Source organism: Bemisia tabaci, chromosome 5, assembly GCF_918797505.1.
Source record: "Bemisia tabaci chromosome 5, PGI_BMITA_v3".
NCBI classification, from domain to species: domain Eukaryota; kingdom Metazoa; phylum Arthropoda; class Insecta; order Hemiptera; family Aleyrodidae; genus Bemisia; species Bemisia tabaci.
In genome coordinates, this window is record NC_092797.1 from 21812210 (window position 1) to 21837797 (window position 25588).

Consider the following 25588-nt stretch of genomic DNA (forward strand, 5'->3'; position numbering starts at 1 on the left):
GATGCGCCTTACTGTGCTGCAACTTGGGGTGCGTTATTCTCTAAGCGCAAAGAGCGCCTGAGCATTATTCTGACTGTTCATTGGTTATTTTCATGACAAGCCGCGCAGGTGCCGCTTCTCATTGGCGACAGCAGCACTACAGGTTGCAGTGGAAAACGGCGCATTCAGTATCGTAAATTAGTTGCATCTCTCCCCTTCTCTATCAGAATAGTAACTCCATAATATCAAATATCAATTTTTGTTTTTTTTCATCTGTGGCTGCAAAAATGGCTTTGTTTAGTGAATCTTTATACTCAATAGTACTTCTGAAGAACTTTGCACCAGCCAAGTTTTCTCTTAAACCTTCAACAATAATGTAATTTCGAGGCACATGAATACTTCCAGCTTTAAACTCTCCCGTTGTTGTATCTGGTGATAGTGTTTGTAGGTTATCTTTGACTAATGTTTTTCTTTGATTTACGGAATTACGACTTTATTTGTCTATTTCACCGTACCAGCAGCTATTCACAATCAATTTTCAGTAATTTATGACGCCAATTTCATTTTTGATTTCATACTCTTTATCTCGCGATCACTGGGAGGCTATGAAATTCTCCCTAAGGCAGTTTTCTCCCTGCCGATAAGACAGGTGTAATATGGATGACGAGTACTCAATACAATCGTTAGAAATCGGTCCTCCTAATCCATCAACACGAGGATTTTCTGTTTCAATTTTATATTTACGTGTAATTAGAATGATCTCAAAATTTGATTGTCCTGTAGGAGATTCAGGATATGAAATCTAATCCTTGTGAAGAATCATTACTGATAAGCCCAAGGTCTGGTTCTAAGGTTTCATGATCGTTCAACACTTCTTTCAAAGTGCATGACTATTATGTGCCATTTTTAGCCCATCATGTGGAAGAGAATCATGTACCACATGTCGTATTTGTATGAGTAATGTACTGCAGACTCCCTTATCAGTAACTGCTAACCTAACTTTCTGGCTTGGTTTGTTCGGCCTTCTCCATGTTTTCTCCTTATGGTTTCACCCGGGAAAATTAGTCCCACTCTACCAGTCAAACGAATAAAAAAAAATTGATGTTTATTGATTATTGTGGTGTTAAGGCATCTTTGAAAAAATTCAAGATGCACCTGTGGATCCTCAGTCATGAGTCTCCAAGATCTCAAGCATAGGCTCCTAGTTTTAAGGCGGTCTGAGTAATCTTTCAGAAATGTTTTTGATCTCAATTCTTGAGATTAGAAAAGGGGTTCAGCTTTATTCATCAAATCCATAAATTTAGTATGTGTCAAAACTGAAGATGTATGGACTTACTGTTTTTAAAAAACTACTTGAAAAATACATTTTGTGTCGAATGTGATGAATTTGTCAAGCTAAAAGGAACTCTGACATAAGTATACCCTATACTCTTACATATCCATAATGCTTAATGTAGCCAAAATAACATCCAGAAAGAACTAATCATTGTTGTATGCTTAAGGAATGAATTGCAGAATAGTTAGTAAAGTAAAAATTTTGCTTGAATTTTTGCCATACCAAAGTCTCAAGATGTTTCAAAAATAATTTCATTTCAAAACCATTCTACCTAAGTGTACAGAGTAACTAAGTGAAGCATATTAATGAAATATCATCTGTTTCAGAGTTGTTTAAGTAACAGTTCATCATGACGGCACTCGAAGTTGAGCTGGCAACGGAGCAGCCTTGCGAATGGTTTTCTAGAGACAATAGTACCCTATCATGTAGCTTCCTTCCTAATGATGTCCACATGGATAGCAACTTTGCTTGGCTAATGTGCTCACTTATATCTGCAATGGCATGGGCCATTTACATTTCCTATTACAACTCCAGGGTGACTGGATACATCGTAACAAGGCTTTTGACCCGATTTTATGTCACAAAAGGGTATCTTAGTGTGGGTGAGTAACTTTCATTTTCCTCAAACAATCTATTTTATGCTATCCTGCAATTATAGCATGGAAGGCTAGTGGTCTTAGACTACATATGGATGGTGAAACTCCTAGATCAAGTATCTTGTCCGCGGTGTTTAAAAACCTCCGCTCCCATTTTATTTTTGTGAAGGAGAACAAATCAATATCATTCCTTGAAGTTTTCAAAGATTTTTATTTGACACAAAGAAGAAAAATCATGGAGGTTTTCAAGGATTGACATTGAGTAGTTTTCCATCTAAAAAATGAAGTACGACAGGAAGTCTGCGGTGTTGCAAATAGAGATACATGGTCTGGTAGTTTCACTGTCGATATGTGAAAAAGGCACATTGGTCAGCAATACACAGGAGAAAGTGAAGCCTGGCTACAACAAAGGAGTCATACTAACAAGCATAAAAAAAGCATCCATAGTGGCGAGAACTATCTGATAGACAGTGACAGCGTGTCAAGGCATAAGCCAAACTAGTCTCTTGGTGGGCTATTGTAAGTGGGATATTCAAATATGATCCATGAAAACCAAGCAAATAGAATAACTGGTGGTAGTCTTGAGGTTTTCTTGTTAAAAAAGTAAAAAGAAGTCACATCATTACAGGTAACTATCAACAATAAATCAATAAAAATTATACAAAATGATTATATTCATCTGTACCATACGGACGAATAAAACGTGATTTCTCATCACCATGCCTTTAATTTTGGGCATTGCGCTAGTAATCAGTAGAGTTCTTGCCATGAAAGCAAGACTTAATTCCATTGAATTCTTGTCATTATTATCCTTTCTTCATGAGAGGATATTGACAAACTACTGATAGTATAAATAATACTATTTCTTTGAGTACTAATTGCAATTTTTTGTATGCTCCACAGGTTCATTTACCGTTTGTGTCCTATCAGGAAAAATTATGTTTCGAGATATAGTGTACATAACCCACGATTACACAGTCAGGGTTCAGGATGGGTGGCTTATTTTTAGATGGTGGAGGTCATATGTCCCGAAGGATGTTTCTGAAGGTAAGTTAAAAACTTTTCAGTATCAAAGTCCAAGTAGTCTCCCAGAAACACCTTAGTGTAAATCATCAGGCATGTAATTTGCTCCTTCTTGAGTGTGAAGTTGCAGTTATTGCCTTATTCATTGTAATATCCATATCAGGTGGTGTCCTTCAGTGATTCTATGTCAAATAAATCTAGGATGGCACTTCAACTAACTTAATCAATTTCTCTATTTTCTGGTATCTTACATCATTATTTACAGTAACTGTAGCATGTCAAGGGTGAAACCATTAGCTCTATATTTCGCTTTGCAGCATTGCAGATTTTCCAAGTTTCACATTCAATTTACTTTTTTTTTTCAACAATGTCTGATCATTTTCATTTCATGGTCTTTCCGGGAAGACCTAAATCATTCCTTTTTACTTTTCGAATGCAAATTTCTCAGAATTATTTACTTGCGACTCAAAGTTAAAGCTAACTTCATTTTTTTTAAGGGATGCCATAATTTTCATAATTTTTTTGTCATAGAATATTGTAGATTATCGGGACAAGGTTATGACAAAGCAAGGAATTTAAATTATAAAGTACCAGTAGACATCCAGAATCTGTGAAATAATAGTACAGAAAGAAGGTTGTGTAGAATAGAGAGAATAGCGTAGAAAAGAAAGTTTATAACCACTGATTATTTTATCACAAACAGGTCAGAAAATCATCTGTCACCGTACCGAAACTGCTTTTTTTTTTTTAATTTTGTGTCAGGAATAGATTGTAGGATTTAAATCACAGGTGAGCTTGTGTGTGTTTTTTTTTATTCAGTTCTTTTTCCATTTTATATATTTATAATCTTATTTTTGTCTGCCCACAGATTTATCGCATTCCGATACAAGACTGTCTGTGATGTTAAACGGATTTGAATTGCATGTGTACAATCGATGTCGAATATACAGTAGTTTGGAACGTTTATTCGGATTTGAACCAACAATTATTCCACCTGACGAACTGGATGATAAAGGTATGTAAAACTGGCACCGGATAAGTGGCAGTTATCTACTTTTGACTGTCTTGCGCAGTAGGCCAATTCTAGTAGACCAATTTTTTTTTTCTGTGCATGGCAGCAGCGTTACTTGCAATCAGTCCTCAATAACTATCGTACGACTGTAACGCAGTCACTTGCAAACAGATTGTAAACAACTGCGACTTATTTGTTGCAAGTTCTAACTGTCTGGTTGAAAAATTTCAGTTGAATGCTATTGTTCTATGTTTAAAAATTTATTTTCCTCCTCTTTTTGTCATACTTACTTGCTCCTCTTAATTTTAATTCAGGAAAGAAACATTTTGATAAAAGTGTAGACAAAGGCAGAAGTAAGTATTTCAAAGTTAGAGGTGTAATGCAAATATTCTGAGTTAGAAATAGCTGTCTCATTCTAAAAAATATATGTAAATATGGCACAACTTTTGACCGTAAGATAATAACTTCTACTTAATTTTCATGTATTTTTCTCTCTTTTTCTCACTGTTTCATCATTTTTCATCATTTGTGTGTGATGATACTTTTGCATCTGTTTTATAGGAGATGAAGATGAAACTGATGATCCAGGAGGGCAGCATAAAGCTTCCCTGGGGAAGAGTTGGAGGGACCTTATTCCCGTCATTAAGACAGATGTCTCATCTGTAAGTATAAGTTTATTTATGATCTCGTTCTGTATCTTGAATAAATTGAAAAATTATCTACTGGGCCGCAGAAGCAAAGCTAAAGAGAAAACATACTGAAACCAAAACTATTTAATTGACGATCCTGTCAAGAATATACCTAACTTTAGAAACCTGTGTATCAAAAAAAGTCATTTCCTTTTCATACATGGCCTTGGAATCTCCATGGAACCCTTTTTGCAGCATGATCAATCAGAGAGTGATGCAGAGATAGTCATATTCTCTCTTAAAGGTAAACAAAGAAGAATTATTGTAAATTCAGGTAATCTCATTTTTCCATCTAGGTACCTCCTCATTTAATTCTTAGATCGGGGATGTACCCAATATGGGAGGATTACACAATATCAGGTAGATTCTGTATCTCTACTTTGAAGAAGTGTGTAAGCCAAAAACTTCTAATTTTTTTGAGGATGGCATTTTGCCCTATTTTAAGCTTTTTCTCTAAGTCTTCATGCGTTAAACTACAATGTATCATATTGTGTTTTTGAAAAAATATCTCCCAATTTGGTACGATATGATTTGAAATCAATTGTCACAATTGTTGTTATCAGGGCCGTGTTGTATTTGGAAATCGCTTAGTCCCAACAACACTGTCAATCAATGTAGAAGAAGCCCACTTTGTTTATTCTACAAAACCAGCAGCATCGCGTTTGGATCATTTTATGCACTTTGTTAAGTGTAAAGCTGAAAACTTTAAGGTAAGATAGGGGCATCCATGCCTGATTTTTTCTTTGTGCTAATGTTTTCTTATCATATGTTTGGTTTTGGAAGGAAAGATACCTAAAATGACAAATAAATATGAAGGCCATGGGAGGGAATGTGCTCTGTTCCATAATCAAAAGTAACTCACATTTGCATGCACAGTAGAAGTACTCACAGTACTCTTCGATGAAAAAGGGTTCATGCAAAATTGCCAAAATCCAACATCAAAGAAAAATCCAAGGAAAAAGGTATTTGGAAAATGTTTTTTGGCATCAGGAGTGGGTGAAAAAAGGGGCTACAGAGAGTTATGCCTATCGCCCATCCATGTAAACAAATGACTTGAAACTGTAATGCGTGTCTGATGAATGACAATTCTCTATCAAAATTAGAAAAATATGTGTGCTTATTTGTTTCATTTGTGTGCCCAGTCATTGTAATGATTTGATTTGATTTTAGGTTATTTTAGCTCCTAGTCCTAAGTACACTGGCATGGCTGATGATCCACCCAGATACATGGGTGCTGGTTTTGTAGTGCTGTCTTCCAATAATATTGAACTCTACCACTATATGGATGAACCAGGACTTGTCCCTGAGGAGCCTGAAATGCTCCAATTAGCGAATGGTGATATTGTTGAATCAGCACCACCTATTTGGGGCATTGACATCAAGGTATTTTTTAAATTTTTTTTCTTTTTTTTTATCAAGCTAGTCAAGGTAGTGCCCTTAAGTAAAAGTGGAAATATTAAGTCAAGAGTTGAGTTTTTTCTTTGCGGAGAAAAAGCTTTACTTGCGTTAAACAGGGTTTTCATGAAACATACGAGAATGGTGATACAGTCACCATGGATGTTAGTCACAGGTTTTACATTTCCACACCTCTATTATTGTAAGTTTTTATTTGCACTTGAGCTTTTTAGTGTTTTCATTGCCATAGCCTTGTAATAGATGTCCTCGTCCAGTAAGTAAACTATTGTATTCAGATGCTGGGAGAGAAATAGACAGAACAAGCGACAAATGTTGTCTAAGCTTTGGTTAATTTAAACTACATTTATCCAAATTGTTCAGTGCCATGTCTGGAAATTGCGGATGTACTGTTATGAGCATAGAATATCTTGAAATATTTATTTCATTCCTTCCAGTTTTGTCAGACCCCTTACATCTCTGCCAGCATAGCTGACTAACACATATTTGCTTATCGCCTTTTTAATGTTTATTGAACTCTTTTATTTGACTCTTCTGCCATTTTCTTTATTTATTAATGTTTTTCAATCAATTACAGTGTGGAAAAGGTACAGATTTCAGCTATGGTCCTTGGGCTGATCGTCAACGGGAACACCTGTTCAAATTTTTCTTTCCCCCAGATTATCAACCTTTAAAAGTAAGTTATCTGTAATCTATAATAATTTTATTTAACATCAGTAAATGTTTACAAGAAAAAAAGGAAGATTATGTTCAGTGAATGCAATGTTCAATACTAAATGTTGAACGTACATCTATGAGCCTATAATTTATGATTCAAGAATCTGAATTTTCCCAAAAAAAAGAAGTACTACATTTGTTTATTATGCTTGTCAGCAAGTAATTTAATTAAGATTATTGTCTCTGAAGGGAATGTGCAATATTCTTTTATTCAGATGTAATGATGCTAAGTGTCTCCCTGAATATTGAAGCTAGATCCAATTGAATATTAACTCTCATTGTTTATTTTTTTCTTAGGTTACCCCAGCACCCCGTCCCGGAGAAAAAAGACTTGTTCAATCTTTTGATGTTAGATTAAGTACACTTTATGAAGCAACTATTGACATTTTATTTACAAAAAACAAGGCAAGTGCTTACAAGGGGGAAAAAATTCAATTTCTCTCCTCAGTTTATTCTTATCTAGTTTATTTCTCTCTTTAGTTTGCAGTTTATTTTATCTAGTACAAATGGCAACAGGTTCAGTCGAAGAAACCCATTCTTTCACTTTTAAATGGAATAATCGTGTCCTTTAAAAAGCTGACTCTCTCTAATAATGGCAATAATGAACCACTAGACAAGGTACGAATTTCAGCATTCTGATGCATGTTTCTTAACCAAAATTTCACGTAAAATACGATACGCACAACGACAATTACCGAAATCAACTCCTTACGAAGATATTTAATGATTCCTGATGCGTGAATTCAAACCACTCGCTCACGAAAACTCAATGCTCTACGTGATTCACATCGCACGCTAAACGTTATCATGACATGTGATATAAAAATCGGGCAACCTCAATCTTGACGCTTTGACTCAGCTATAGCAAATTGCATATCGTTTGAAAAACACATGGCGGGAAATGAACATTGCTCGGTTGAGAAGCTTGCTGAAACCATTGTAGTGCGCGATTTGACTCACGTTGAGCTTTGAGTTTCTTGTGAGCGGGCAGTTCAAATTCCTCATAACCAATGTGAAATAAAAACGTTAATATCTTTGTTAGGAGTTGGTTTCAGTAATTTTTGTTGTGTGAATCGTGTTCTACGTGAAATTCTTGCTAAGAAACATGTATCAGATTGTTTAAATTTGTACCTTGTCTAGTGGCCCATTGACTTTTTTATGCAATTACTTATTATGTCAATTAGGAAACTTTTTACCTCTGAACTTTATTAACATTGCCAGACCAGGAATTCGAAAGTTTACTCAATAAATGGGTTTGAAATGAGAAGTACCAAAATTTTAAGCATGCTTATTCAAGAGCAAGTTGAAGAATGATAATAATGGAACACCAGAGAAGGTGCAAATTAGAGCAATATGATGTATGTTTTCTCATTAAAATTTACCTAGAACACTCTCTGTGCACCAAAAATTATTAACAGTAACTTCTAATCAAGATATTAACGTCTTTTGATGCATAAATTCGAACTTCTTGCTCATAAAAAGAACCATAATCTACTTGAGTAAAATCGCAGACTTAATGTTACCTGAATAGTCTCTGTAGTGTAAAAATAGGCAGCCTCATTCTCAGAACTTCAGCTTAGCTGTTGCACTTTGTTAACATGTTTAACAACACAGGGCAGAGAAGGAACTTTGCTGGATTAAAAAGCCTGCTGAAACCATTGTAGTACGCAATTTGATTCACGCAGACTCTAATTGTGTTCGATAGCAGGAATTTAAAACTTTCTGTAACCAGTGCCACCAGAAACGTTAATGTTTTGGTTAGGATCTAGGAGCAATTTCCGTAATTTTCACCGCAGGAATCGACTTGAGCGTGAAATTTTGAAGAGGAAGCATGGAAGCAGAATACTTATTTTCTTACCTCGTTTAGTGTTCCATTGTCATGACCTACATTATTTGGCATTTCATGATATTAAGAACAATTTGCAGTATTGCTGTGTATTTTTTTTTTTTTTTTTTTTTTTTTTTTGTGGTAACAACAAAGTTATAATTTTCTGTAATTTACCCAAGCTCACTATGTATTCATGTCACATTCTAGGAAACCAATGCTGTTCATATAAACGTAGGACCTGGCTCTTATCTAGAAATTACAATGCCATGGGTTGTATCACCAAATGGATACACAACCAAAATAACTGGGCAGTTATTACATTTAGAAGCTACCACTAGTTTAACAGTAAGTATTTTGCCCTTTTATGAGAACTCAGTCAATTACATAGTTCCCCTCCCTCACAAAAAAATGAATTGAACAAGCATTTAATTCTGCTATTCTTTGAGGTGGGTTTTAAGACCAGAAATGAAAGTAATACCATCATGCAATGTTTGTTATCCTAAATCATGTGCTAAACGAAAATTTTTTTATGGTTCAATGACTTTTACAAACATATTTGTGGACATAAATGAAAAGGATGTATAATTTTGTTATCCTCAGCTACATTCTTAAGATATTAATTAATTAAGGTATATAATGTAGGTATCTGCTTTGGTTCTAAAATTGTCATACATTCACTGAAGAGAAAACATGTCCTCGAGGAGAGATTGCAACAACCCAAATATATCTTTGTAATTATTTAAAATTTTGATGGAAATGTTTTGTTAAAAATTTACACATTTTTCTTGTAATCCAAAAGATAACGATCACATTACTCAATTATGATAAATATGAACAACCAAAGATTCTGATAAATGGTCGCTGCAACTTTTAGGGTTTGTCTCCGAATTTTGAAATTGTATGGTTGTTTTATCTTTTACATTGTTACAAAACTCAAAGAAACTTGCCTACTGCTCCTCATGTAAAAAAAAAAAAATAAAGTCTCTGTCAGTTCTCAACGATACCAACGATTGATTTCTCAAATAAAAAAATTACATGAATATCATATGTTAGAAATCTTAAGCCTTGTTTGCTTTTGTTTTTCTTATTATCTTTGTCCCCTATTAGTATTTTCACCCATTTTTCCTCTTCTTTCCCCATTAGTTCCGAAGTTTAGTTGAGAGTGAAACCCTAGAGTTCACTGTACGTAGTCATTATCCAATTCAATGGAACGATCATCAAGATTGGATGTTAAATTTAACTGGCTGCAAAGCTACTGGCTGGTTCATCTTTGCTCATAAAGAATTTTTCCAAGGTGAGTTTGGAGAAATCTCCTCCTCGTTGTTTTTTGTTTTTTTCCTCTTAAAATGACTATCAAAGAAATAAAAGAACATTACCAAGCTAATTTTTTTGCGGCAGCAAGATTTTGGGGTAAACCAGAAAAATCAGTAAGAAAATACCTGAAAATTTACTCTTTTTATTACTCTGTTCACTTTGATTATCTTAACTTTCCTGTGACTGAGTCATGAAAGTACGGAGCTCACTGAGTGATTAATATTAATAATGTCCTCTTTACAGCTTTCTCATCATCATTTGACTTCTTACGTTTTCAGATCTCGTGAATGAATGGTCATCAAAGTCAAGGCCGGATCTATTGTATTTCATACCCTACACTTGGCGAATATCAGTTCTTTTGAAGGAATTTGAAGTTTTAACTTTGGGAAATGAATACAATTGGATTGACTGTTCCTCTCAGAATCAAGAAAATGGTAATATTTAATTTTAATGTTGTATCCAAAAAAGTAAACATAATTTTTCAAAGAAAATTTCAATAATCATGTTACAAATAATAATTGAGTAGCGATGTATTCTCTGCTATACACATTTTAAAAAATAGAAGATTTTCTTTTTAGTGATGACATTTTTCTGTCTATCTGCATCTCCAAGGACTGATGGCTAAATATATTTACAAAAAAGTTTACCTGCAATGAATTCCTCATGTAAAAAGACTTATTTTGCATACCGACGGTGAAACTACCAAACCACGTATCTCGGTTTGCGACGTCGCAGACTTCCTGTCATACTTTATTTTTTAGATAGAAAACAACTCAACGTCAGTTCGTGAAAACTTCCATGATTTTTCTTCTTTGTGCGGAGAAAAATCTGCGAAAATTGTAAGGAATAATATTGATTTGATCTCCTTCAAAAAAATAAAATGTGAGCGGAGATTTTTAAACACCGCAAACGAGATACGTGGTCTGGTAGTTTCACCGTCGATACTTGCATCCAATCAGAATTACAAAGCCTGAAATTGCAAAAATTAGTCATTTTTTCTTTTTCTTTAGGACAAGTTATTAATCATTGGTTCTTGAACAATGGTCACATATTTTACAAACCTTAAGTTCATACGAGGGCATATGTTTTTACCAATTAACCCTTATGACCATGTTTATCTGAAGTCCATATAGTCTATCAGTAGCTGAAATCATTTCATTTTTTATGTCAATCTTCAGCAGTTTGAGAGCCAATAATTTACCCTTTCACCTCTCTTTTTCCAGCTCATCTTGCATTCTGCGGTGAACTTTTCGATTTTTCTTTCGACTTGCCTTTTGTTGACTTCTTGCCAAATAGCTTGTTATTAAAATTTTGGGTACAAGGAGAAAGTATGGACCTATCCTTATATTTAAATGAAGTTTATACCAGTCGAACCATTTTACTTGCAATTGATCAGAATGCCAAGCTACTTCAGAGGGATGGCACAATCTTACACCCTCGACCCCAGGAAAATGCCAAAAAATGGAGAAACATCTGTAAAAGAAGGTAAATCATGTGTTTTTGTTAAATAAAATATCCCATTTTAAAAACAAGATGAAATCCTTCTAGAGAATGACTTCCAGTCAGTTTAGCTGAAACTTTCATTTGTCGTTTTGTCAGTCATTCTAAACAAACATGCTGATGAATTAAAGTAGAAGTTTTGTATTGTTTTAGGAGCTTTTGTCCTAGCAGGTGTGTAAACTGGAGCTTTGCGCTCTAATTTTGGACCAAACTAATTTGTCTTACTATATTTACCCCTTTTCTTTCTATCCACACTAGCCTTGCGTTGACACCCTGCAATCAATACTTTTGTATCCAGTACAGTAATTTTTCCCTGAGAGCATTGGTTTTTTGCAGTTAGTTTGAAACTCTGGTAGGGATAGGTTATTAGATGCCTTATCCAATATGCGCAAGGTTTAAGACTCACCTTCAAGCAGTGAAGGCTCAGTCTTGCAAAAGCATGACTCTGCAAGAACCCATCTTATGCATTTGGAAATAATTCAGAGCGAAGATGCACTATTAGCTCTAAAGTTACACAATGAGTCAGAGTGGTAACATTTACTTAATTTATGAATAGTTCTGATATATTTCTCCACTCATTATTTTATTTTCAGTAATGGTTGGTTAGATTGCTGGTCAGTGCCAATTGTAGCTTTATCAATCAATTATACTTATCATCCAATGCCGCCTTTTGGACCACCTCCTCAGGCTGATATAACAACTCCTGAAAAGGAAGAAATTTTACTCTCACCAATGAGAATGCAACGCACTAGGAAATCTCCCGCAATACATTGGACACAGGTACTAACTTGTCTCTTATGCATCTTTTATTCTTCTGAGCAAGGCTCAATAATTTTACGACTTTTCGTTTTTCTATTTATCCTTTGCATTATATTACTCTAGCTGCAGTTAGGGCAGGAAATATTGCCCACCTAAAGAAGTGCTTGAGACAAGGTTGCAAATCCAAATGAAAGAATTTTACTTTCAGAAACAACGCAGAGCTCTCAGGAGGTTTGCCTCAAGAAAAAGGAACCAATAGGCAATGCATTCATCGTCATGAGCATAGCTATTGAAGGGAACAGTATTCAGCCTTACATCGTACTTTTTTGGAGTGTGATGGGAAGAAAGAGCGGTGCGTTGTTGGGCTTGTGTACGTTTGGAGATTGACGTCAGAGCTTTCGAGTTTCATTGACTACAGCAGCATCTACGCGGCTTGGCCTCTGATCTCGAATGCTCGACCTTCTCTCCGGAGTATAAAAGCTCAACAGCGTACTGTATCGAGAGAGTGCCCAGCCAACTGATTCAATTCCTAGCTCGATTGGTCAGCTGGTTCCCCATTTCTCCCTACGTACAAACGTGGGGCGATTTCCCTTGCTCAAGGGGACTCTCGTAGAGCGTAGCCACCTACGGGCCATCGTGGGTCGCTTCCCCCCCTTCCCCAGCGTCGGAGAGCTTTTCTTGTATCTTCGCCCCGGAGAATAGTATGTGTAAACGTATATCATGAGATTCATCTTATTCACTCAGACCACTATACCTATTACCATGACAGGAGAAAAAAAATACCTAAATTAGCTTTCCAAATGTGTGCTAGGCTGCATGATGTTTTAATGGCACACCCAGTAATGCGCAGGCCTCCAAAAACGGCCTACAAAGGCTATTCTAACTCATTGGTCTGCTGTATTCTAAAAGTGAAAGGCCATCTAATTGAGTGTTCATTCAATTTTCCAACCAAGGTCATCATTTTCTCTAAAAACCACCATTGTCACTCTTGCATTGTTATTGTCATAATTATTATTCTTTTTTTTAGGACGGCAATTTTAAATTTGATCCATGTACCCTAAAACCAGATCGAGTCAGCTTGGAGCTTGAAATTGGGCCCTCTGTGATGCTTGTTTATGGTTCATGGATAAAATGTCTCGTTAATTTGAAGGTTTGTAACATGTTGCCTTAGCATACTCTATAAAATCTCATCACAAGCTAAATTGATGTCAGTTCAATCGTATTTTTCATCAGTTTACCTTCATTTTACATCTCTTTAAAACAAAAGAGTCTAAAAAAGATCATCAAACATGAATAAGAAGTCTTACAAATTAGATTTATCAACACTTTAGATCCCTTGAATCCTGAATTGAGCAACAGTGTGAAAGAAAAATCAGTCTGATTGATAAACCATAATTAATTATTGAAAAAACCTCAAAATCTGAAAAACACTTCTACCAACAAGCACTACATTTATAAAACTGGGCGTATAATTTGTATCATAATTTTGAATCTTCAATATTCTTTTGACTCTTTAACACTCTTTACTTTACCCAAAAGTCAGAAACTTAACAAATCATCCATCTCACTGATACTTACTATTATCTCTGAAACCATATGTCCGTCATTTTTTCTTTTACACAGTTTTTGAAGAGAATTCAATTCTATTATTCTTATAATATAGTGTGATCATTATGTCTGTTCTTAGGAAAATATTTTTGGAGAGGATCAGAGTTTTACTGATATGAATACCAACCCACTCTCATCCAGCCAGCCACCAACAACACAAAATGCCACCGATGCAAGCGATGACAGCTCCATTTCCAAGAAGAACTTTGATCCTCGAGAATATAGGCCTCTTGATGTCATCGTTTCAATCACGATGCATGACATTCAAGCTCATCTAATGAAGGTAAAATCAATGTCAATTATTTTAATTGTGTTTCCTCTTATTTTGATAAAGTTTTTAATGACTAAGAGGATTTTCCAACTGCTATCTATGAGGAACCCATCTTTTAAAAAAATAAATTCCAGTTATGTTCCCTCATTTTAATTATTCTTTCCTCTTATCATTTTTTATTTATTTTGTAGAATTGCTCAGAGTCAGATCCACCGTGCCCTGTCATCTTACTGGAAAGATTTGGTTTTGAGATGCGCAAAGGCTACAAAGAAACGCAACTTCAGCTTCTACTATCCCCTGGAATCTTAATCAGTTCTGATAATATACCCATGCGAGTTGGTCGAGACAAGCATTTGCATCAAGGCCATCTCATGCTGTCAGGCTTTCAGGTAAGTCTAATTTTACATAATTTTTTTCTTTGACTTGCCGCCGTCATTGAAGAAACTTGGTGAAGCTTCTTTCAGTCTTTCTAAGATTTAGGAAAAAAGTTCAGTGAAACTTCCATTCAACAAACTTTTATTAATCAAGGAAGATTTTTATTAACTGGAATATACGCAGAACATGCAAGAATAAAATACACACCTTCACAAAACAATGCATTTGATTTATGTGCAGAAGCGTCCGCGAAATTAGGAGCTTTGGCTGGATAGGTTGTCTATGTTTCGGATATTTATCTTAGTCTTTAGAATAATGTATTCTTCATCCATTAAACGTACGTTTTGCAGGATAATAGCTTTAATGTCTCTCTTCATTAACTGCAATTCGAATTTATCACCTATGCTTTTCTACTTTGCAGATACGAGGACATGCAATGTTTAGTGATACAGGCAGGAGCTTAGACCAAGAAACACTTGAATATGCATGGATGCTAGAAATTCAACTTGGAAGGCTAACAGGCAAAATGACAAGTCCACAGGTAATCCTTGAAAGTCCAATGCCTTACCTTCTTTTGCTAGCTATTTAATGTTGTACCTATGACTTTGATCGGCAGATTTGTTAGCAGTAGCGTAGAGTTTTTTTTCTCTTCCAAAATATTCCTGTCAATTGTATTCAAAAAGAATTGATTTGAATTAAAATTAATTTTGAAATTTTAAGTGTAATCTAGCCTCCTTGCCAAGAACATGCTGCACCTACATTACTAATATCGCGGTACAATACCTTAACCCAATTATGTTCTCATTATACCCTGATATTCGGCAACTCAAATCATCCTTTTATGGTCTGTTTCTGCCAAAAATCATGAGTAAATTTGTGTAAGGGAGCATTCATTCTTTGCCATATCCACTTATTTTTGTATTTTCGTGATTATCCTCTTTGTTTAAAATTTTGTGTATTTTTCTTTAATTTTCATGTAGACTTTGAATTTATGTATGGCTGCAAATATTATCAATCTATAATATTTTTAGTATTTGGATTCACAAGGAAAACAATCAAATTATCCAATTGGTCATTCGCTTCACACGTGAAATTCACCATTTGTGTAGTCCAACCTTTTGACTTTCTTTTAAAGAAGGTGAGCAATGGAGAGAAGTTTCTGTTAATGATCTCGATGACCTGTTTTGCTTTGGTTTTACTCCTTACACCAGGATTTTTTATATTTTAGCTGCACCACTTGATAACAGGACTGGAGACGCTAGTTTTACTTACCCTGGACCCAGAAAATAAGCTACAGCCACCAAGGTTACCTCAAGAATGCCATCATGGTCTTCCACCTAAAGAGTGCACCGAATCGAATCCAGATCGCAGTTACCGATGCCCCTCCGGAGATGAGATCAAATATCGTATGACTCGTGTTACCATTGATGCCGTAGACTTTTATCTCGTAGAGTCCAGCACAGCCATTAATCTTTTAGTAAGTGAGACTAATAATATAGTAACTAAGGCTAAGCAGTGTAGTGGCAAAGTGACATTTTTTAAATCCATAAGAGGTAGCATTACTGAACTTAAATTCTACCCCATAGAGAAGGGAATTCAAAGGTGCTAATAAGTTTTACCCGGAAAGTTTCTGTTAGCTTTGCCTGAAAATTTCAAGATCAGTATGGTGAAAGTACCTAACACAGTATCAAAACTTTTGGAAGAAATAAAAATTGCCTCTAAGTATTTGTATCAGATAGTAGCAAAAGGAATAATGTAAAAAGTTTACAAATAAATACAATAACCTATGAAGGTCTGTACTGCTGCCACTTCAATTCATGTATTAAGCTTAAGTAAATTGTGAGTGCTCTGCAAAAAGTATTTTTTGATCAATCTTTCATCACTGTACTTGAAAAGGATCAATAATATTTTGCTCAAGTGACCACCTGACTCAAATTAGCCTTTATTCAGTCATGTTGTCACCTTCTAGCTAAAGTATCACAAAGGCCATGTGACATTTCGAAATTTCCGCCACCATTATATTTTTTTACAGAGAAATTGTTGGTTGAATCTGCTTGAAAATTTCACTAAACTTTAGGGGCAGCACAAAGAAAATTCAGTGAAATTTTTGTACAGCTTCATTGAACAATTTCTCTGTAAAAAAATAAAATGGCTGCGGAAATTTTTAGATGTCGCATGGCGCTTGTGAAACTTCGGCCGGAAGGTGACGATATGTCCTCTCCTCTTTTTTTCTGCTAAGGTTTTCTTTCTTAATGTGCAGGCATCTCCAATACGTGTAGCTACTTGCAACCTTCATGGAAATCATGTCAAGTGTGGTGTCACAGCCGTATTACCATTTTTACGCCTTCGCCAGTACATATCAGCAGGAAGCAGTTTTGCTCATTCATTAGGAAATACAGGTGGTAGCAATAGCAATACAAACACTACTGGCAGCGGTCGCTCACAACACAGGTAAATAGTCAAATCAAGCTTTTCAGACCTTCAAAATGTTTCTTGAGTACACCAAATAATCATATTTCAACATTCAAAAAAGCAAATCAACTCCTTCATCAGGGAGGAATGAAACTCTCGAAAACTTACAATAAAAGCTCCAGAGGCTTGCCACATTCTTTAAGAAGGAGAAGATTGTAATGACTCAGATCTCATTGATACCCCTGGTGTAAAAGTGTAGTCTTTTTCTCTAGATTATAACTATTCCAAACTATCAGGAATATTTGCATTACATTTTAACCATGCAGAAAATGGAGAAATGATTTATTTTTTTCTCTTCTTTACAAAGTTTCTTTATTTGTACCCTGTAATGATTTAAAATTGTTTAAATATTCATACATACCCAGTATCCTTATACTCATTAGCTGCATTCCACTTGTACTTGTACGAAAATTTCACAAAATTTTTATAGCGGAAAGGCACTACAGATCTCAAATATAGCTTGTAACAACAGATTCAATAATTTAGAGCCAAAGAAATATAACTAGCAAGCTCGGAAAAAATGAGTTATTTGTTCACTCAACATATTTACAAAGGAATCTATGTTTGCTATAAAAATTTGTTATGATATCTATCTCCAGGCCCAAGATACAGGATTTTAAATTTACTAAATTGCTGCAGGATGGAGTTCCCGTATGGTTTTCCCCTAATTTCTCAAATCAGTGAAAAAGTTGTTATGGTTCTTTGGCATTTAGCTACAGATATAGCGTCTGTCTGAACTTTTGCAGGGGTCCTTCCTCCGCAAATGGCTCTGAACTGTGGCTGGAGGTTGGTTCTGTTTCAATGGGTCCTCTTATCCTAGAAGCTGCTGTATCTCTGTGTGACTCCGATAAGAGTTTGCATCTTGTTCAACACAAGTATTTAAAAACACACGATGAGAAGTATAAACGGTTGTGGTTCCTGTGGCCAAGTGATAGCAAATTTTTGACAACTGGAAAATGTGGGTGCATAGGTGGTTGTCAGTTCTTCGGGAGAAACAGGAATGGTCAGCGCTTTTTCAAACCTGGAAGGCAAGATATCAATGATGGAATCAACGTTGCAGCCTTTAGGTTTGTACCCCTTTAAGTATACGCATTCAATTTTGGAGCTCATGCTTGTAAATTTCACGGGAAATCTCTCACAAGAAGTAGGATTGCAATAGCAGGAATGTCAAATTAAATTATTTGTATCACTATTTTGAAGTGAGTCAATTTTTCCAACAAGAAACTCTTGAAAAAGTCGAACCAATCTGAAGGAATAGTTTTCTTACTTGTAATTAAAGCAGTCTTAAGAAAAGTTTTAGCATTTTTCAAGCCGTAAAAGACACTTCTAATCTTTGAAACTCATCAAATTTTGTAGTTTTTACCTCCAACAATGATGTGTGGGAGTCTGTCACAGGAGTTCTCTTTCTAAGTCAATGCGATCTTTAGATGCATTTAAGAACCCAATTTTCAGTCAAAGAAGCATTTTATTTTCTACTTTTAGGTTTTCAATTACTCACAAAATGTAGTCGATGTTAAATTACTGTTCTCATATTCCTCAATTAGGATAAACGGACCTGGAAAGGATCCTGGATTCGGTCAAAGTATTCTTCACGAATCGCAGTTAATTTTTCATACACCGCCGTATGACTCTCATCAAGTATCAATTCATGAAAGTCCTATCTGGTCAGCTTTTGAGAAACCTGGATCAACAAATCTTAAGGTTAGTATTTGCATTTCCTTTTGTACTGACTTGTTAGAATAAAGGCAAAGATCAAATTAAGTAATAATGGTTAAACAAATATAAATTAAGTGGTTGGATTACCTCCTTCGTGTTTAGAGCAAAACTTTTATATCTTGAAGTTATTGAACCGAGACGATTATTTATGTCATTACTGTGAGCATATATCATCTAAAAATTATTGAACTAAAGTTTCTCAGTGGCCATCGATTCTGTGAATATGCAGATCTTTGTAGGGTATCAGTTCAAGAATTTTTGTGCTTTTTTTTCATTGTCAAATTTTTACAATTACTCACAATTTTTTTAAATCGAGAATGGCTGGCTTGCTATGCCTACCTGATGCGCTCTAAAAAGAGTAAAATTGGTGGTGTGGCTGTTAGCAAGCCCGAGTTCTTTATCCTTAAGATTACTCTTACAGGAGTAGGTGCCCTTCAACTCTATAATATGGTATCGAATTGGATCTGCCTGGTGGTGAATGAGACAGCCTCATTCCTATTTTAAAAGCAGGAAGGTGGTTATTTTTTAAACTTTATGAGCTGACTGTCAATACTTTGTTTCTGTGCCTATCAATAGCCTGTCTTGACCGGTGAGTCTGGCGGTGGTGGTGGAAGTCCGGTTGTTCTCAGTCGAGTTGCAGAAAGTGATAGTTGTGGCAGAATAAACACAGCGACTCCAAGTCCGTCTGAGTGTCGCTCTGCAGTTTCCAGGCGATTCTCCTATACTTCTTCCAATATCATTAAGTACGTTGATTTATTTTCTACTTTGTGTTATTGAGGCACATAAATGCATGTCCTTTTACCAAATGAGAAGCCAGCATGAGAGTTATAATGTTACTGTGCAGGTTATTCAATTTTATACTGTGAAAACATTTTTTTACATGCTATATTAAAGAGTATAATTCCCCATTATCTGCCATTAAGGGATGTCCACAAATTACGTAGTGTGATTCTTCTAATTTTTCGATTCCCACTGCATGTAATGCGATGACAATGCCGGTCCAAAGTAATTACATAACAAAAAAAAAACTCAAAAGTCTCACTGAAAAAGGGGTAAAGGCATGGCTTCTGTCAATCAAAAGGCTCTGTGTTTCAAGAGTTAAAAAGAATAGAACAAAAAAACTAGTATATGATCCTTGAAAAGAAAAGAAAAAAAGTTGAAATCCATTATACAGACTGTTATGTAATGCTGAGCTTAACACTTTTCACCCCTCATCACGCTCAATCACAAAATTATGAAGACGACTCTTCTATCCCTTAGAGTTTTATGTAATTTATGGACAGCCTCTGAAATCGTAGGAAGGACTTCGGCACCATTACTCTCTAATTTTTTAGCCAATCCAACCAACTTAATTCACCAGCGCATAACCGTTTCTGTGATTGCGACTGTGTTGTTGCATCGAGCTTCAAGTAAGGAAGTTGAGTGGAGTGGAAGTACAAGAGTGAGCTGTGATGGCCAGCCTGTGACTTAAAATTTGCCTACTCTCTTCCCTCTTAAGGGCGATGGGTTTATTTACTTAATCAAGAATCTGGTGTTCCTTTTTTGTATCAGCCCCTTGTCCTCTCTCCTACCAGACATAACTCAAAACAGGCTTTACAATCCCAGCACTGCACATGCGCTGAGTGGTAGAGATCTTAGAGGGACTTACTATTCTGTAGAGGGGCTATCTTTAAGAGGGGTAGTTGCTGCCTGTGCTCCTGATAGCTTATCTACCTTATTATGAATAGAAGAAGGAGAGAAGTTCAAAGCCTGATGATTGCTAACATTTCACCGACAAGTATATTTCTCATTTGACTCTATAAATTATTCATTCTGTTAATTGTATGAAGTCATTATTTCTAGAGCTTCAGCCCAAAACTTTAGTTTTTATAGCAGATTTCTCCAACAGTACTGAAGCTGCTGACTACATTTATGATTGTTTTATTTTACCATATGTAATTTTAATATGTCTTGTTTACATTTTTTACAGACCATCTCTTCTAGTACACTCTGCCTGTCGTGATGTGCCTTATGCTAGATTATTAGATTCAAGTCCAACCAATGCTTTGCCTCCTAAATTAGATTCAGATTCAAAGTTGACGGCCACCCGCTCAATCTTGAGTGTCCCTGAGTCAGAAATGCATGATGGGCCAAAGAGTAGTGTATCTGACAGTGGATTAGCGGTTGATTATTTCAACAGGCCATTGCAAACTGGAAGCGACTCTGTTGAAATTTTATTTCCCTCAAAGGTAAGCTCAAATCATGAAGTCTGGAAAATAAGTCAGTTTAGATGCAATCTGAAAGTTAACACAGTGATGATTGTTGTAAAAATATTATCTTCATGTCTAAAAATAAAAATTCAAGACAAGTAGGTTTTTCATTTGTTTTGATCCTGTTTGTCCTAGAATGACTTGATGCATTTATCAGGTTCATCTCCATGTTTTATTAGGTGTATATATTAAATATTTGTATTTTATCAGAGCTTTAATCAGAAGAAAAATGATTTGAATTTAATTGTTGTAAAAGATACTTCAAAGCTTCCTGTGTTCAAAATTTTGGTGGAAGTAGTCTACCTTTCAATGATTATCATGTCTATGAACATAAAATCTGATAATTAAAACTCAGTGTTTACTTTGTATAGTTCCTGTATGCTTGTTTAAGATTTTGAGAAATAAGTTCTTGTCGTGTAGAGTGCCTAAAGATGACATTGTTAATACCTGTTTGTTATAAACTATTTTCAGGAAAACAAAAGCACTAATCTCTGTGGATCAGAATCTTCTCTTGTGTATGAAGAGGCCATTACTCGGGCCCCAAGCGATGAGGTTTCATTATTTCACCGCACAACTTCATTAACTAGTGAAAACCAGTCAGAAACATTCTTTTCAGCAGAAGAAGAATTAAGTGCTGGACAGATGAGTAATCGACAAGAATTTGATGCTTCCTCTCGGTCATGCACTCTAAGGCATTCCCTTCCTTTAAGTAGTAAAGAAAATCTTGCAAAGTAAGTATTGTCCTCGCTATGATAAAATGTGCTATACCTTACTGACTTAGCTCAGAATCCACCTATCTTGGTTTGCGATTCTCAGAATAAGTACTTCACATGCAAAGTAAGGTAGAACAGGAACCTTACTTTGTCGGTGGAAAACTAATCTACTTTCATAACTTCTTGAGAAAATCTTTGTCAATTTTCCTCTCTGTGTGAAGAAACCTCTTTGAAAATTTGTAGCAATTAAGTTGTCTTCTTTCCCTTTGAAAAAATAAAATAGGATCAGCAATTGGGATAAGATGTTTCGGAGTGACATTATTTGTATGGGTCTGTATTAGCTTATGTAATTTCTTGAATGGCATCAGAAGTCAGCAGTTTGCATAATGTGGAGGTAATTCCTCAAAATCAGAATAAGTATTTTTTGTTTATAATTCTTGAGTCTGAAAATCAAACTCCTCTGAGCTACTGAAGTAAATGGAAAAGGGGAAAAAGAAGATTGTAATAAATATACTCAGAATTAGAAAAATTGCTAAATTGAATACACGAAGTAACAGAAAAAAATTTCCCCTATTGTATGAGGTAAGATCTGTTTCTCTGGTATTTTACCCTTTCACCCCTCTTTGAATGAATTGTCACGTCAGCATATTTTATTCTAGGAAACATTATGGAAGTGATATGAATATAATGCTGGGCAAAAGTTTACCTGTCACCAGCAGCAACACAATGGAATTAAATACTCGCTTGTATACTCACAGAAGTGATCACGAAATACACACTCCAGAGCACCGCAGTTTAGCCGAAAGTCGTGAACAGGTAAAAATGCTGTTTCTTTCAATAATTCATAAAATTTTAGATAAAATTTTACATATCCTTTAAAGATTGATGTTTCTACATGGCATATATTTTAATTATTTTACATCCTTTGGCAGTTTGTCTATTTGGAGAAATTCATCAGAAAGCATTCATGGCAAAATCCAGGAATTGTTGGTCCTGAAAGCAATGTAATTTGTTGTCACAGTTTAGTGCCTTTCTCCATTCTTGGAAGTACTCTTTGTTTCATTTACCTCAACATGTTCCCTATACATATTTCTCTAATAGATTCAGAATGTACTCCATTTTTTCATTTGACACTCTAGCTTAAATACTACTGGTTGGTTTGCAAGATGCTTTGTTCAGTGGTTTTGCCATGAACTTAACCTCACCTCCAATTTTAATCTCTTCAGCAGATAGCTGTAGCAGTCCTGCAGCCTGGCTGTTGGTATCATTGCATTAAAAACTAGTGTCTGGTAGGTTGTCCAACAGGCCATGGGAACTTTTCTTAATCCAAATGCTTATCTTTGACATTTAATCACCAGTTTTTGAAATAATGGAAGATAATCTGCAAGGCTTTTTTTAAAAATTTCAAATTTGTATCAGCCATTAAGACTAGATTAGGTAGGACAGACAGAGCTCTATCTAACCTGTGTAAAATATTGTATCATGCTTAACTTGTCCAATCTAAATGGCCTCGTAGAATCAGCTTGCTGAAGTAACTTCTTTATTTCAATTTGCAATATCCACTCCACTGTCACCCATTGGACGTCACCCTATGTTTCTCTATAAATTACGTTTTATTTTCGTAGAGTGGAGGTTTAACAGAAGACGAGACTCTGGTGATGGACAGTCTTCCGATGCCTAGGAAGCTACATCATAAATCATCTGCATCAAGATTTGTAGCATCAAGTTTAAATGGCCTTCAAGATATTGATAAAAACTCGGTACGAAGTTTACTATTACCGAATTGTGATTTTTAAGCTTGATTGCCTAGCAATCCATAATTTTTTACCCAGTTTGAGGAATTATTTTATTAAAGGTTTCATTTGAAGAATGCTATTCAAATAATAGGAATTAGGAAGATAATTTCTATACCCTAAAATTAGGCCGACAAGTTCTTGATAAGTCAGAGAAAACCTTGGAAAGATGGTATATTTCACTCCACTGTGAAAATTCAGAGAATTTTGCCATTAAATCTTCAATTTCTTCATCCTGTCAAGCTTTTAAATGATCACAATCACATGATCACATGATCATGTGCTCCACTACTAAGCTCAAACTTTTTGTCAGGCAGAATTTGTCTTAAGACAAGCATTTTCATACTCATCATCCTCGAAAAGACAGGTACAAGACATGGAGTTGTTCGTTCAGAAACTTTAGGGATCAGAAAATTTTAAAACTCAATGAACCTTAATGCCCCGTAAATCTATTATTTTTATCATTAATACTTTCCATTAATTGGTTAAAATCAGTTTAAGTTTCAAAGTTGAGGAATCTCTTCAGGCAATGTAAAAAAATGATTCTTTAGCAGACCAAATATTTTTAAGTCAGTAACCCTGTATCTTGATTTAAGTATGAAGCGGAATGGAAGATTGGTGTTTCTGTAAATCGTGGAGTTTGCCTCTACTATACAATTGTGTCAATAAATTTCGAGGAATTTATTGGCTAAATTCTAATCTGTTCCCTTTTATGGAATCTGGCCAAACATTTTTTTCTCTTTGTTTAATTTATGCATATTCTCTAATTCATTACAGATGCAAGATACCCTTTTATTAGACTCATCCGATTCGCACTCTGTGTCAAGCACGTCTTTTTTATCTGCTGTTTCATCACAGGAAGACTTGGCACTCATTAATTTGCACATGCAAGTCAACAAGCCAATTGTTGACTCCCCTCTCCTTATGACAACATATATACACCATTTATCACAGGTAATTCTTTCACCCAGCTGGAATCTATAAAATAAAAGCATAAAGTCTAAGCATAAATTTTAGTCTAGGATAAGAAATTTGAGATCTTTTTAGTCTAACAATAAGACGTACAGTGTGCTATTTGAAGATGGGTGAAAAAACATTGTAACAAGGTTTCTGGCAGTATGGAAGATGATTCAGAACTGAGAATTGACTTTTGGATCCAGGATTTGCATTTATATGTTCACAAAAAATTTTAAAATTCTATCTTAATTTTTAACGGAGGTGTGGGATTTCTTTCTGAAGGAAGGTGGCCTTATCGCAACAACAATTGAAAGTCTTGAATTCAATTTTTAAGAAATATTAATTTGCCATTCATGGCATTTTTAAATAGGCGTTTTCTCATTCCTTTTATAGTTTTTCTCACAATCAGTATTCTCACCAGTTCCTTTAGCTGAGACAGCAAAAAAACAACGTCGTAAAAGTAAAGGTTAATGCATGAATGTGTAGAGTAAATTTTTTGAAAAGTTAAGGCACTGTTTATCTTAAGTATCGAATAGTCTGAGCACATGTCATGTAAATAGAGAATGTCAGAACTCAAATGAACATATTTCTGCCAAACGGAACTATAGACGAGTGGGAATGATGGGGTGTGCCGTGGTGAGCTGGAAAAGAAGCAACGGAAAAGTGGGTGTGGTCCCCTTTGGAGAAATGGAAAAGCAGGTTCTTACATTCTGTCGAACAGAACTATGTGCCAACTGAATGCGCCACTCATGAGTCATTGCATGTGACAAGAGCGTTGTGGACAGAGCTCATGAGTTAAATGACGTCAACTTGAATCTCCATATATGAATTAGACTCTGTAGTGCAGATGCCTTGCAAATTGATGGAATAAAGATGTCCTCCAGAATAAATAGAAGAAAATATTAGAATTTGGTGTTAGCTTATTTTCGAATATTATGGTAGAATTACTTCTCTGACTCATTTATGTTAATGATTTTTTCTCCTTGCAGCTTCGCTGTAATAACTGGTCACAGTGTTCTTTGCCTGCGGGTTCAGATGCATTTACTGTCCCTCTATTTCAACCAGTCAATGATGATAAATTAGTTTTTGTAGGTAAGCAATCTTGTGAGCTGAATGCCCACTTCATACAATTTAATTCCTGTGAAAAAAGTCAAGGAAAACTTCAAATTAACTCGAACGTAGTAGGGTCACTCTTGCATTGTTTGACTCTTGTTTGCATCTGGTTCTTAAAATATGTTCAAGGTTTCATTTCCCTCACACTTCCTGCT

At 35.3% G+C, this 25588-nt stretch overlaps 1 protein-coding gene across 1 annotated transcript in view; it reads left to right on the forward strand.

Annotated features, from left to right (window-relative positions):
• Nucleotides 1-170: 170 nt before the first annotated feature.
• tweek (transmembrane protein KIAA1109 homolog tweek) overlaps nucleotides 171-25588 on the forward strand; it is a 112256-nt gene continuing 86838 nt past the window's right edge. Inside the window, 29 exon segments of the mRNA XM_019050941.2 lie at nucleotides 171-423; nucleotides 1642-1917; nucleotides 2815-2958; nucleotides 3803-3949; nucleotides 4508-4608; nucleotides 5199-5345; nucleotides 5806-6018; nucleotides 6626-6724; nucleotides 7063-7170; nucleotides 8801-8938; nucleotides 9737-9887; nucleotides 10186-10341; nucleotides 11131-11392; nucleotides 12001-12187; nucleotides 13194-13316; nucleotides 13854-14057; nucleotides 14237-14434; nucleotides 14842-14961; nucleotides 15649-15897; nucleotides 16681-16871; nucleotides 17639-17959; nucleotides 18437-18593; nucleotides 19185-19351; nucleotides 20578-20836; nucleotides 21329-21588; nucleotides 22230-22386; nucleotides 23196-23330; nucleotides 24141-24317; nucleotides 25310-25412. Of these exon segments, the coding sequence (XP_018906486.2) occupies nucleotides 1665-1917; nucleotides 2815-2958; nucleotides 3803-3949; nucleotides 4508-4608; nucleotides 5199-5345; nucleotides 5806-6018; nucleotides 6626-6724; nucleotides 7063-7170; nucleotides 8801-8938; nucleotides 9737-9887; nucleotides 10186-10341; nucleotides 11131-11392; nucleotides 12001-12187; nucleotides 13194-13316; nucleotides 13854-14057; nucleotides 14237-14434; nucleotides 14842-14961; nucleotides 15649-15897; nucleotides 16681-16871; nucleotides 17639-17959; nucleotides 18437-18593; nucleotides 19185-19351; nucleotides 20578-20836; nucleotides 21329-21588; nucleotides 22230-22386; nucleotides 23196-23330; nucleotides 24141-24317; nucleotides 25310-25412 (4927 nt within the window). The 5' untranslated portion in view covers nucleotides 171-423; nucleotides 1642-1664.